Source organism: Magallana gigas, chromosome 3 (genome assembly GCF_963853765.1).
Source record: "Magallana gigas chromosome 3, xbMagGiga1.1, whole genome shotgun sequence".
NCBI lineage: Eukaryota > Metazoa > Mollusca > Bivalvia > Ostreida > Ostreidae > Magallana > Magallana gigas.
In genome coordinates this window covers 36,762,880-36,775,514 of record NC_088855.1, presented here as the reverse complement: position 1 = coordinate 36,775,514, position 12,635 = coordinate 36,762,880, and the positions used below count along the sequence as shown (strand labels likewise).

At 32.9% G+C, this 12,635-nt stretch overlaps 3 protein-coding genes across 3 annotated transcripts; 2 read left to right on the top strand and 1 right to left on the bottom strand.

Moving 5' to 3' along the window:
• LOC109617045 (uncharacterized) lies at positions 1–2,265 on the top strand. The gene is made up of 6 exons (XM_020073275.3): positions 1–82; positions 415–775; positions 1,104–1,193; positions 1,286–1,429; positions 1,577–1,626; positions 1,870–2,265. The coding sequence occupies exons 2-6, from the start codon at positions 424–426 to the stop codon at positions 1,960–1,962; spliced, it is 729 nt and encodes a 242-aa protein (XP_019928834.2). The 5' UTR covers positions 1–82; positions 415–423; the 3' UTR covers positions 1,963–2,265.
• Positions 2,266–4,670: 2,405 nt separating this feature from the next.
• Positions 4,671–6,527, top strand: LOC105343149 (uncharacterized). The gene is made up of 5 exons (XM_011450391.4): positions 4,671–4,993; positions 5,067–5,156; positions 5,287–5,430; positions 5,819–5,868; positions 6,092–6,527. Exons 1-5 carry the CDS (start codon positions 4,756–4,758, stop codon positions 6,215–6,217), a joined length of 648 nt encoding a protein of 215 aa, XP_011448693.2. The 5' UTR covers positions 4,671–4,755; the 3' UTR covers positions 6,218–6,527.
• LOC105343148 (uncharacterized) lies at positions 6,528–12,628 on the bottom strand. The gene is made up of 9 exons (XM_011450388.4): positions 12,484–12,628; positions 12,100–12,281; positions 11,500–11,549; positions 11,148–11,227; positions 10,753–10,983; positions 10,098–10,259; positions 9,876–9,971; positions 9,481–9,607; positions 6,528–7,442 (listed from the first exon to the last, which is right to left on the bottom strand). The coding sequence occupies exons 2-9, from the start codon at positions 12,264–12,266 to the stop codon at positions 7,027–7,029; spliced, it is 1,329 nt and encodes a 442-aa protein (XP_011448690.2). The 5' UTR covers positions 12,267–12,281; positions 12,484–12,628; the 3' UTR covers positions 6,528–7,026.
• Between the last annotated feature and the right edge of the window lie 7 nt (positions 12,629–12,635).

The following is a 12,635-nucleotide window of genomic DNA, read 5'->3' as shown; positions in this document are numbered from 1 at the left end:
TTTATTCCAGACGAGCAAAACAAAAAATTATCAGTTCAAAACCTGGATAGAAGATAGCATTAAAGAGACAAATCATTCCAATGTACAAAGTTGAAGGGGACTTTAAATGGTCGAAAATATAGGAAAAACCGTCATTTCTTCCTCGTTAAATCGTATATTGATTATTAGATCCAGGAAAATAATACTGCTTTAAAATTCATAAATGTGCTCATTAAGAGATAACTAAAGTACATCAGAGGGTTTTCCCTTTATATTCTATACATTGTTTATCTTCGTAATGAGATACTTGTACTTTAAAAGATAAAGCAATTAAATCTTTTAAAGTGATCATAACTACAACTAGTATATATATATATATATATATATATATATGCATTTGATGATTTGTAGTTACAGTTCAATTCTCACCTACAGGAATTGATCATGAAGACTCTAGCTGCACAGTTTTTGGTTTGCGTCGTTGTCTTCGTCAGTCTTGCATTCTCCCAAGAGGATGGAGAGGGGAGGGGACTCCCAAAATATGCCGTGGTCAACAAACAAATAAATATCAGGGAGATCATCCGATTTGGCTGGAGAAGAGGAGAGGAGGGACAAGAAGATACTGCTAGTTTTGAAATCCCAGAAGACAATAGTAACTCTTGGACCTCGTTATCTTCGCTGTTGACAAAGGCATCCAATGCTGCTAGCTTGAGAAAGATGAAAACAATGTTGCCGCTCTCCGGCTTACGGTGGTTAGACCAAACCGACAACGATCCTGGAAAAGCCGTTGTTTGTGGTAGGTGGTTAATTACTAGTAGGTGGACCATTCTACTCATAAATTGCTTAATTCAAAAACGATGTGCTTTTACACTGCTCAGAAGTCGTAAAGCTTGTAAATGTTCCTTTAATCAGTAAGTTTTTGATAACTTTTTACAATATTTCAAAATTTGTATGAAATAACGCAAAGGTTTATTCTAGTTAATGATCAGATCTCTTTGCAGTGTCAATTTTGTGCAAACAATTCTAAAACGTATGATATCATCAAAAATACAATAAGAGTATGCCGAAAATCTTTATTTAAAAAAAGAATGGGGATACATAAGTTTTCAAACCCGACTTTGCAGGACCAGAGGGAGCTCACTTTAACATCACATGGGAACCGAAGGTCGTCGACTCCCAGAAGTCCGTCAAGGTTGATTTTGACATCACTTATCGTAAGATATCTCTCACTTATGCTTTTCATCTTTTAAAATTGAATGTTTTTCCAAAAATTGAAAACTAATTACATTTTTCTTTCTGTTATCAGCCATCGACTTCGACAAGGGCCAGGTTCACTTAGAGTTATATCAAAAGGGTAGCAGTGACCCGATGTTCTCCTTGGATCAAGACATGTCATGCAGTCAAATTGCTCAAGTGGCCCCATTTGTTAAATGCCCTCTAAAAAAGGGAAGTAAGTAAATTAAATTAACTTGCATTATTTTGCTTAATTGAATTAATTTTTAAAACATCGCTCAATGTTATACATGTATATTGAATCAGAGATTAATACTAGTTTTAGTCTTTTATACATTATATGGTGTTTTTTTTTATTTAACAGATAGACTTGTACATTCTCTCGAGTACAACAAATTAAAAGCGCTTAAACCTGTAAGTTCTTTACATCTTTATTTTTTTTAACTTTATTTTTTGTAGAGAGTCAAACAAAATAGATTAAATATTTGATTAATGCAATCACATGATGCAATTAGGTAAATGCTCCATATTGTTTTAATCCTTTAATTCTTCAATCTTATTAAAAAAACGTTGACTGAAGTAAACCTGAATCGGTGAAACATATTGATATATAGTTAATGATTTTGTGACAATCAAAATTTTGATATTTTTGTACAGGGAACGTACACCATCGCACTTAAGATCTTTAGCTACGAAGGAAACCCACATCCACTCTTTGCCTGTTTGAACTTCACGGTACAGCTTGTTTAGAAAAACACGTGGACCTTGCCATTCCATCATCAGAAATATTCAATTATTTCCCCCATCAGTTATGCTCTAACACATTTCCTGATGTTAACGATAGATAATTATACTAATTAAGATCGAGTCGGAAAAAAATATGGATAATGATAAACAGGAATATGATAGTTTTAGAAGATAAAGTTCTATAGGCTGTGTGAAATGACATTTTTCATATTGTTATAATGATGAAACGTGTGATAAACGTCTATATCTGTGTTGGTTTTCTTTGTTGTTATTAAATAATCTTTTAATAAAATATAATGATTTTAATGATTTGTTGTATGTTTAAATTTATGCGTGCCATTATATAAATAGTGCCTGTTTGGGAAGGTAACAGTCGAAATTGACACCCCCAGAAAACTATTGTCAACCGACGCGAAGCGGAGGTTGACAATGGTTTTCGAGGGGTGTCGATTTCGACTGTTATCCTCCCAAACAGGCACTATTTATTTTATTATACTGAATGTCATAATTTTAAAGAAAACTAAACTGCTTTTCTATAGGAATGACTTGAATTTTTACGGCGAACCGTACGCGCATCATTTACGCGCATGTAACAATTCGTTGTGTTACCCATTGCCAAGTGTGTTGCTAACGCTGAGGGTAATAGAACGGAATATCAACTGCGTCTAAACCAATCAGATTTCAGTATTTAACATGAAAGTATAATAATACATATTGTGCATCACAACAGGTTAACCGACTCCACCATGGACTCTCCCATTACAATGCAATGAAAAAACAAATATGTTTATTTGACATTCAGTGACATCGTTCATCAGATACATAAAGATGTGTACATAGTTCAAATGCTAGTAGCCTATGTCTTATTTTGCAATTTTGAGTACTTTTTACCTATTAATTAACCATAGAAGTCTCTAAAATGATGAAAATGATAGTGTTTCATTTGTTTACTTCCACATGAAATACGTCATTGTTAAGAAACTTACAGCAGATATATGCAGTAATATACAATGCAAAATCATTTTCCTATCATGCACTATATTTGTTCCATCAATCCAGATCCGGGTTAGTCGCTGTAGTACATCTTTCGGAGACGATTGGCTCCTTAATGATTAACATACACGCACTTATAATTAAACAACTTTCAAGTGGCACTGAATGTTATAGTTATAATAAAGTATCAGTTCCGTTAAGTTGATATATCCGTTCGTTTATTTAATGGTCTTGAAAATAGAAAAAGTTAACAACCATCAGTATTTGTCAGATTTACGTTCTCCATAGAAAAAGTCGTCAACATTTAAACAATTCATGAAATTAAGGAATGTATATTTAAATCAAAGAGTTTTCGCAGAGGGATCTTACACCATTGAACAAATGCTCCACATTCCACTGTTTGCCTGTTCGAGTATCAAAGTTTGAAGAGATCACTATAAATAAATCATCAGTACTATAAGATGAAGATAAATGAAACTTACTAAAGACTTTAAACGCAACCAATTTTTGAATTAAATTGTTTTTTCATAATATTAAGGATTAGGAATGAAATTTTAACAAAATCCTGTAGATGTGGACTTACAGACAATTATGTAACACTAGATATACATGTACATGTAGAAAATGCTTGAGAACTTGTACGTATGAAGTGCCACTTGTTGTGAGGATAACAATACAAGTGTTTAAACACGTGACTAACACTGTCGTTTTCTCTTAAGAATAATGCATATATACTTGTACAACAAATAAGTGCTTGTAAGTCCTTTGGCCGGTTGAAGATCACTTCAGGCTGACCGTGTAATCGATGACACAAAATATATATGAGAGAATACAATAAACTAACACAAACCTTACAGTATTTCAGTTGTTCCGTACAAAAATAGTACATTTCAAAGAGGCTTTTGCCAGCAAGACATTGAAGCCAATGCCACCAAAGTCAAGTTTATTTTGCATAGCTGTGGTGTTGTTGTTGTTGGTGTTGTTAATGGTTTTTTATTTTGTTTGGTTTTTGTTTTCCAACTTCATTTTCTCAATTTCCAGGCAGATGAATATAATAATTGGGTTTTTTTTTCCTGATTGGTTTCGGTCAATTTGTAAACTCTTCCTAAAGCTGACAGTTGTTAACGCAGTCCTCCTCCATGTATTTCCTTGATTTGTTTTTCTTTGGTGACATGCATTGTTTTGTACATACAGGTATTTTCCTTTCTGCAGATTGAAACATTTCTATTCATTTTTAACAGTTTACAGAGGAGCTTGCGGAAAAATGACATACCAAAAAAAACCCAAAACGAGGAAGTATTGTCCCCTCTCAAAATGGGATTATACATGTGTAACAATTATCTGGGTTTCTTTCGTGGTTTCTTTTATAGGCAACTGAGACTTACAGATCGTTGTCTTTTATTAATGGTTGATTTTGTATTATGCTAATTTTGGGGTTGACAATGCGTTATGACAAGTGCATGTCCATCCCTCTCCTGTAACATAAATACAACACAAGGACTATTTTTTACCCAAACAGGGTGGGTTTTTATTAAATTAAAATGAAAGCATCAGATTTCATGTTTTTTCAACACGAATAAAAGTTTTACACACTCCTATCCCATACCTCTTTTAACTAAAGTATACTGGTTTTCTTGAATGAACTTTAAAATTAAACTGACCCCAAAATAAAGTTCTAGAAAACATGAACGCGCATTTATAATCAAGTGTCAACACCAGGAAGTCAAACTGATATTAGGATTTATTCATAAGTCGTTATGAAGAGTTATATTCCTCCATTACATAGGTTTGCTTGACTTCACAATGAACAGTCTGATAGTACAGTTATTGGCTTCCATCATTGTCTTCGTCGCTCTCTCGTTCACCCAGGGGAACGGTAGTAGGAGTGGACGCTCAGTCAAGGAGACCATTCGATCTGGCGGGAAAAGTAGCGAGGAACAGAGATCCATTGGGTCTTCGCTGCCTTCGGACGCATACAATGCTGCTAGCTTTCAGAACAAGTTTAAAGTTGATAACAATACGGGAACAGCCGTTGTTTGTGGTGAGCAATAATATATTGACTGCATTTATCATTATATCTGAATTGCTTGTTATCGTATTTTTTTTCTTCTTAGGACCAGATGGAGCCCATTTGAATGTTTCATGGAGACCGAAAGTTATTGACCCGGATAAGTCTATCCAGTTATATTTCGACATCACAAATCGTAAGATATATTTCATGCAAATGAGTTGGGGGGGGGGGGGGGGGCTTGCGTGCGTGCGTATGTTAATTCTATGTTTTAAGTCTACTTGCAATAATCATGTTGATAAATCGGGGTTTTTTTTCTTAAACAGCCATAGACTTCGGAAAGGGTCAAGCCAATGTAGATGTGTACATGGAGGGCAGCTCTGATCCTATTTTCTCTGTGGTTCAAGAGATCGCTTGCAATGATATCAGTAAAGTGACACCGCTTATACAATGTCCTTTGAAGAAAGGAGGTAGTAAATCACAAAAGTATCTGTAAACCTGTAAACTATGATAATGACCTCTTAGTCCTACGTCAGTTTATGACAAAGCAACTTAGTCTTTATGTTAAAACATCTTAGATACGTGCATATTGTTCTTTAAAACCATACTTAGTATGTCAATTGTTGGCGCTGTCTCGTTTTTGTTTTTTTTGGTGTTTTTTTTTCTTACTTTTCTCCCATTTTTCTTAAGTACATATTTTACTAGTATAAGACGATCATTTAATTCTTCATATATCTTTTAAAATGACGTAAATATGTCTGAATGTCCTTTTCTGACGTCTCACTTTAATATTTACAAGCAGTCTATATATTTCTCATGCAACTGACAATAGTATGAAACCCGTTTTCTCTTTAACAGATAATCATAAGTTTCAATACAAATACAGCGATTTGAACAGATTGCCAGTCGTAAGTTTTTTTAATTCATTTAAAAATTTCATGCAATAAATGAAAAGACTTTTTTTTTTGTGCGAGTTTCTGTTCATTTATGTACTTTTTAAGCTAATAAAATTAAGGAAAGTCTTAAATTCCATCATTAAAAATGAAAAACTAATATATCTATATATATCTATATATGCTAAATATTTAATGTCATATTTCTATACACACTTTGATAATCTATTTCATACAGGGGGCCTACATAATCGTACTGAAGATCTTCAGTTATGAAGGAAACCCGCATCCACTGTTTGCCTGTTTGAACCTAACCCTACACATTGTACCATCGGATCAAATGCTGTTCAATCCAGCTCCTTGACTGATTGTATAGACCTCATCAGAAGAATAAGGGTACAAGCATACTGAAACAGGTTATTACACAACAAAATCATTCATGTGTATTCGTGTGCGCATTTTTTTGGCCAGGACAACCAATCAAAATGTTTATAAATGTTTTGATGAATTTAAATGCACACTTGCGTTATTATTGAAGCATGAGAATGAAAAACTTGATTGTCATTTCTTTAAATGTTCTACAAAAATACAACTTACGTATATACTCAGCTTTTTTATAGGACTAAATGTTATGATGGCGAAATACTTGTATAATAAACCAAAATGTTCATTAATCAAGTTTTTGTTTTTTATTTCTAAGATTAGAATATAACACTCAGTTCAACAATTAGTTTGTTGTATCTTGTAAAAGTCACAGTTAACACAATAAAATCAATTTAAACAGGAAGAATTTAATATACATGTACCAGAATTGGAATGGACGAAATATTCAATCAACTACATGTACTATGTTACACATTGGACTCTTACATGTATGTACACCATTTTAAAACAACCCACATAACAAAGCTGGTCAATATTTAACAATGCTATTATTAGTCAACTATAGTACTATAATTTACACATTTTAAAGATTTTTTCAATGAAAAGTTTCATTACACCGTACAAAACTATTATAGCAGCTGTCCTGCATTGGGAATAGAAAAATCATACTGAACAATCTATCACAAAACAACAAATACACAAATAAAAAGGTTATTTACAACATTTCAGCAGTTTAGTTATTAATGGCAGTACATTTAAAGGACTACTAGGTTATTGTCAGTCTTGAAACTAAAAAACCATCCCCGTATCACCAATGCCCAGTTTCTTTTGCAGAGCTATCGTGTTTTTCTTGAATTCATTTTCCATCTCCTCCATTTCCTGCAGATCATTACAAAATTTGTCCACATGCTGTGGACGTTTTGGGTGTGCCTTCATCTTGATTCTGATTGGCTGCTGGTCCTCATCTGACTCCTCCTCCTCATATTGCTGAGTAGGAGTGTTGCTAGGAGACCCTTCCTCTTTGCTGTCTGCTGCATCTACAGGACCTTGGTTTAGATACTCCTGTTCTCTCTGTAGCTGGCCCCCTGCTAGTTTAGGACCTGCAGACTTCCTTCTCTGGTTGTTCTTTTTCTCTGAGGGTTTTCCTGACACAGGTCTTGTTGTATCATACTTTAACTGTCTCTCGTGCTTCTGAGTGAGGAATACTGTTGGGAAAAAAATATAAGCAAAAGAATGAAACATTCCCTAATGTTTGCTTTAGATAAATATTCAAACATACTGATACTGTGATACAAGTCCATACAGTATCTGACCAAAAAAACCAAATTTAGATAGATACATGTATTACTTGACTTATATATAACTTGCACATCCTGTTTAATAGTCTTTTCTTGTCAATAAAATAAAGACCCATTTTACCTAAAATAATCATACATTTTGGGAAAATGTTCCAGTGATGATTCAATTTTATTTTGTTGAAAGAATAGATATAAGCAATTCATGTGAAGCCAATTATATACTTATTCAATTCATCATCATAAAGAAAGTAAATACATGTAGATTCACATTAACTATAGATTGTAGAATAGAATTTCTTTACAATAACAGTTTTGATGCAATAATCAGTTGGCCCACTGAATAACAGACTAAGGATACCTGCAGATATAATGAATTTTTGAATCTGTAGAAAAACATGATTATTAATTCATGTTAACAGTTATAGAATGAATTCTCTGAGTGATAAAAGTATAAGAGTTCTCAATTACATTAAGTGCTTATTTGAGTTCCAGTTCAAAGTTATGTATTCTAATAAACTTTGGACTATTCATGAAATATAAATTAACGAAATGCTCATCAACTTTGGACCTGGTACACATATTCATAAAATGTATGTTCATAAAATTTTAATAAACTTTTAACTTTGTTTTTATGAGAAATGTTTTATTAAAAAACAAGGCAGAATCTTACGAATAAGAAGGCAGGAGAGCAAAATTGCATTGGCAATTGCTAAAGAGGGCTTCAGACCCTTGATATGAATGTATAATGATGGATCTTGAATCAAATTTATAAAATGTCATATTAACCACTTTTAGATGAATTTCCTTATCAAGTTAGAGTCATTCCATGGGCCTCTCTATAATACAGGTCATTAAAGAACATCTATTGCTTCCTCTTATGACTATAAAGCTAATATACTGATTAACTCAATTTTATAACTGGAAAATCCAAATTTATTTTCATTGTTTACCAGGTAAATCCCAATGAGAAAATGATAAGGACATGACCTGTATTCTCTGTGTCAGTGCTTTTGGGTAAAATGACTCAAAAGTTGAATAAACATTATACAGTTTAGTACAAACACAAATATAGCGAAATATCTTATGTAGCAAAGTTTTGCAAAGTCCCCGGCAGTCTTCTTCACTAATCCTTGTGAAATTTTATGGTTAAAAACAAACTTGGTTATAATGGATTTACAGTTGTAGCAATGCTGATTTTGAGCTTCGTATAGGTATAAAATATAAAAATTTTCATCGTTTTTAATGAATGGTTTAAAATTGTTGAAGTTAGAAATACTAATTGATATAATAGTATAAATAAATTTATTTTTCAGTAACCAATTAGATTAGTTTCAGTTTCCTAAAATGTACTTTTGAAATATTAATGCCTTAATAAACATAAATGGTGGTTATGTAGAAGAAAACATGTATAAAACGAATTTGCTTTGTTTATTATTAAAAATTTGTTACACGTACAGTACTAACAAATTACAGATAAAGCAAAAGTAAATCAAATGGTCACTAGAATTGCGATATAACCAAGTTTTACTGTATCTACGGTTAATTTTTTTATATACCCTCTGTCTGATAATTAAATTTGTTTGGCACATTTATATATCCTAATTACAGTAGCACTGTCTAAAACTCATTGAATAGCATCCAAAAATATTAAATGGGTGATCCAAGCATCCAATAGCAATCCAGATACATGTACTGTATTCAGGTTTATTTACACCCCACATTATTTTTGCCCTTCTTCACTTGCAAACGTTTTGAATTCGCCCAGATATGGTTGTATTTAAAGAGAGATGGTTTGAGACAGTGTAATTCGCCCAGTCTTAAATTCTCCCGCTGACAACGCGGCTAAATGAGATGCAAAATAAATGGGGATAATATTTCCCTGTGTACAGTATGATAAATACAGGCATTAATGCACTTCGTATTCTCGACCAGCTAATCAACAAACCTCCTGCACTCTTTGGCCTCTGTTTCTGTCTCTCCAAGCTATTTGGAAGGAATGCACTGATTGGTCGCTTGGAAGCTGGTACTTGGTCATCTGGTCCAAACACCGAATCCAGGTCAAAGAGATTACCCTGGTTAAGAAACATTAAAAAAGGCATGCTAAAAATGCAAAATATTAAGATTGAGATCATCAAATTGAAAATAATTTTTTTTAAGTCCCAAAAATACTCTATAAATTGACTAAGTACAATTTGGTGTACTTAAAAGGATCTTGTCAAGATAAATGAACATTAATGTCAATTTAGGTGTTTTCTCTTGATTTTTTAAATTTGAAAGTTTCTATCATCAAATTAGATACATTATATAACTAAGGATGGCTAGAAATGGTGTGTTACTTACAGCGGGTTTGTATCTGTCTGGGTCGTCATAGTCCAGTCGACTGTGGGACTGGTGCCTGGTATTCTCCTTGTCCAACTTGTATAGTCCGGAGAAGGCCTGCTCATAAGATTAAAAAAATATATATATATTCACTCAAATGAAACTTTAATATGTACATGGCATGGAAATGTATTTAGTATTGAGATTGATCTAATTTTTATAAATTGTTATCATTTTACATACAGTGTTAGTCTCTTGTCTTAGATGAGCATGCTCTGGATGGAGTATGTCATTTATGGTTAACTCAATTCCATTTGAACTGTCTTTTCTAGTTCTGGTGACTGCGCTCTTTGCTCGAGCTTGTGTTGTGCTTGTTCCACTAGAGGGTCTGTTGATATTGGAACCCTGCAGAAAAACATTCAAAATTTAAGCTTATCGAATGATTACTTGATTGTGTTTATGACCGGAATTCTACTTTTAAAGCAATATAAGCTGCAATTTTCATGCTGAATTTTTTTTTTTACAAACTGTTATTTTCTACTAAAATAACAAAAAATATCATGGTTTTTAAATTTCTGTTAGCCTTATCTTTGTGAGGAAAGCCGTCAAGAAGCTTTAATTGAAGCAAAATTGAATTATTGTCATCCTCTACAAAATTGAACTGCTATATACCCTTAGAAGATAAATCTTTTTTTTGACAAAAAAAAATTGATTTTTTTCAAAACTTATTTATCATAAATTGTTTAAGTTATATGTAGACTAAGCATACTAGCAGGTTTTTGCAGCAAAATGCAGCAAAATAAAATTTAAAAAAATACAGCTCATATTGCTTTAAATTATTGAAATCTTATTTATAAAATCTGCAGGTCACTGAAAGATACTACTGATAGATCTGTACCTTATTGTAAACTTTCATGAACTTTTTGTCTACTTCCTCCAAACTTTTCTTGCTGCGAGAGGCAGGAAGCTGAGACATTTCCTTTTTATGGGATTCCAGGAGTTCATCCATGTACATCTGTCGTCGCTCCATATACAGCTGCTGACGATGATGAATCTCCTGTTGGATCTTCATGTTGTCTTGCTCCAGAAGTTTGATAGCTAAACGCTCCCATAACTGGACAGCCTTTGTCTTGAAAATTATATCCAAAGCAGAATTTTAATTCATGATTGGACTAATTGGAAGGAACTTTTACATTTTCTATGTAGATCTTTGAGTATCTCTCTTGTTGTGCGAATGAAAAAGACAAAGAAAAGTATTCGCTCAAATATCTGAGTATTAAAATATTTTCATACCCTTTCATTCTCTGGTACAGGTGTGTTTGTGGTCATACCCTCAGGGCTATTTGGGTGATGGAAATTGGGTGGTGGAACACCTGCAAAACATTAATTTTAATTTCAAATACTTCATAGTCAATTATATGTTGAATGAAACAAGAATATGTATACACAATACACATGAAAAATAATTTTAATTACAATAAAATTGAAATATCTCAAAAAATTATTCTCATAATTCAAGAACATAATGAAATAATGAAATTGCAGGTTGTAGATGATTCTCTCTCTCTCTCTCTCTCTCTCTCTCTCTCTCTCTCTCTCTCTCTCTCTCTCTCTCTCTCTCTCAATTAATACCCCTGATACTTACCTACAATATTACTTAAGTGAAGTGAAGCATTGTGATCTCCATCCCAAGATCTGTTTTAAAATAAAAACATATTGGTATGATATCTATTGTATGATGAGCATTTAATTCTATACTCTGTCCCATGAGTTTTATGCAGATATCTTTATATAAATACCCCAGGGTTCAAATGATGTTTATTCAATCAGATCAATAACACTCCCTTTAGCTTGTCAGGTTTCAATATGAGGCTAAATATATAAAGTCAATGAGGATTTTGCATTGCAAATGACATGAAAGTACCTAGATGATAGTGTTAGCTTAAAAAAATTGTGTGAGGTGTCCCGAGTAATTCCGCATTGAGAAAAGATGTAAACCATTTCCATTTCAAATCTCCGTAAGGAATTTGTTTTCTTTCTTGTTAATCTTTCTGGGTTAAAAACAGAAGATGTGTCAAAGAAGAGATCTCACAATTTTTCCTTCGTATCGATTTCAACTGTATATATACGTTTAAAAAAGGTGACATATGATATTACACTTTTTTTAAAAATAAAAATATATATATTAATTCTATTAACCAATTTAATTTCCCAGAGACTCATTTGTAATGACAATCAAATGTACCTTTTCACTAAGAGAATGAGACAGTTTAGTTGCTCTGCCAAGGCCTGTTTCTCTGCATTGCTTTTCTGGATTTCCTGTTTCAGCTTGTAAATGGTCTCCATCAGTACTGTGGTGTTCTGGGGCTCCCCCGCAGCTCCATATAATAATCTTTCCCCTGGCATGGTCATTTAGTTGTTAGATTCCTAAAATTTTGAAAATAAAGTTTTCACTGTGAACGTACATGCACCACTGCGTTACGTATTTCTAATCTATACCCAAAGAGTTTTAAACATTTTCTTGGTTTGGAATTAAAAAATGGCGAATTTACTTTTGAATAAACATTAGTTGATTGTTCGTAGCAAACACAGTAAAGTAATGATAGAAATCAGAGGTAAACGCTTATACCTTTTTCATTTATGAAAATACGGAATCCATTATTGTTTACAGATTTGCTAAGGACTTTGTTTTCGGGTGTTTACCATCCAATCAGAGAACATCGTTCGAGGCAATCCGAAAAAAAATTGAGTCTTCTATACGCTTACTCTAATACAGAAAAC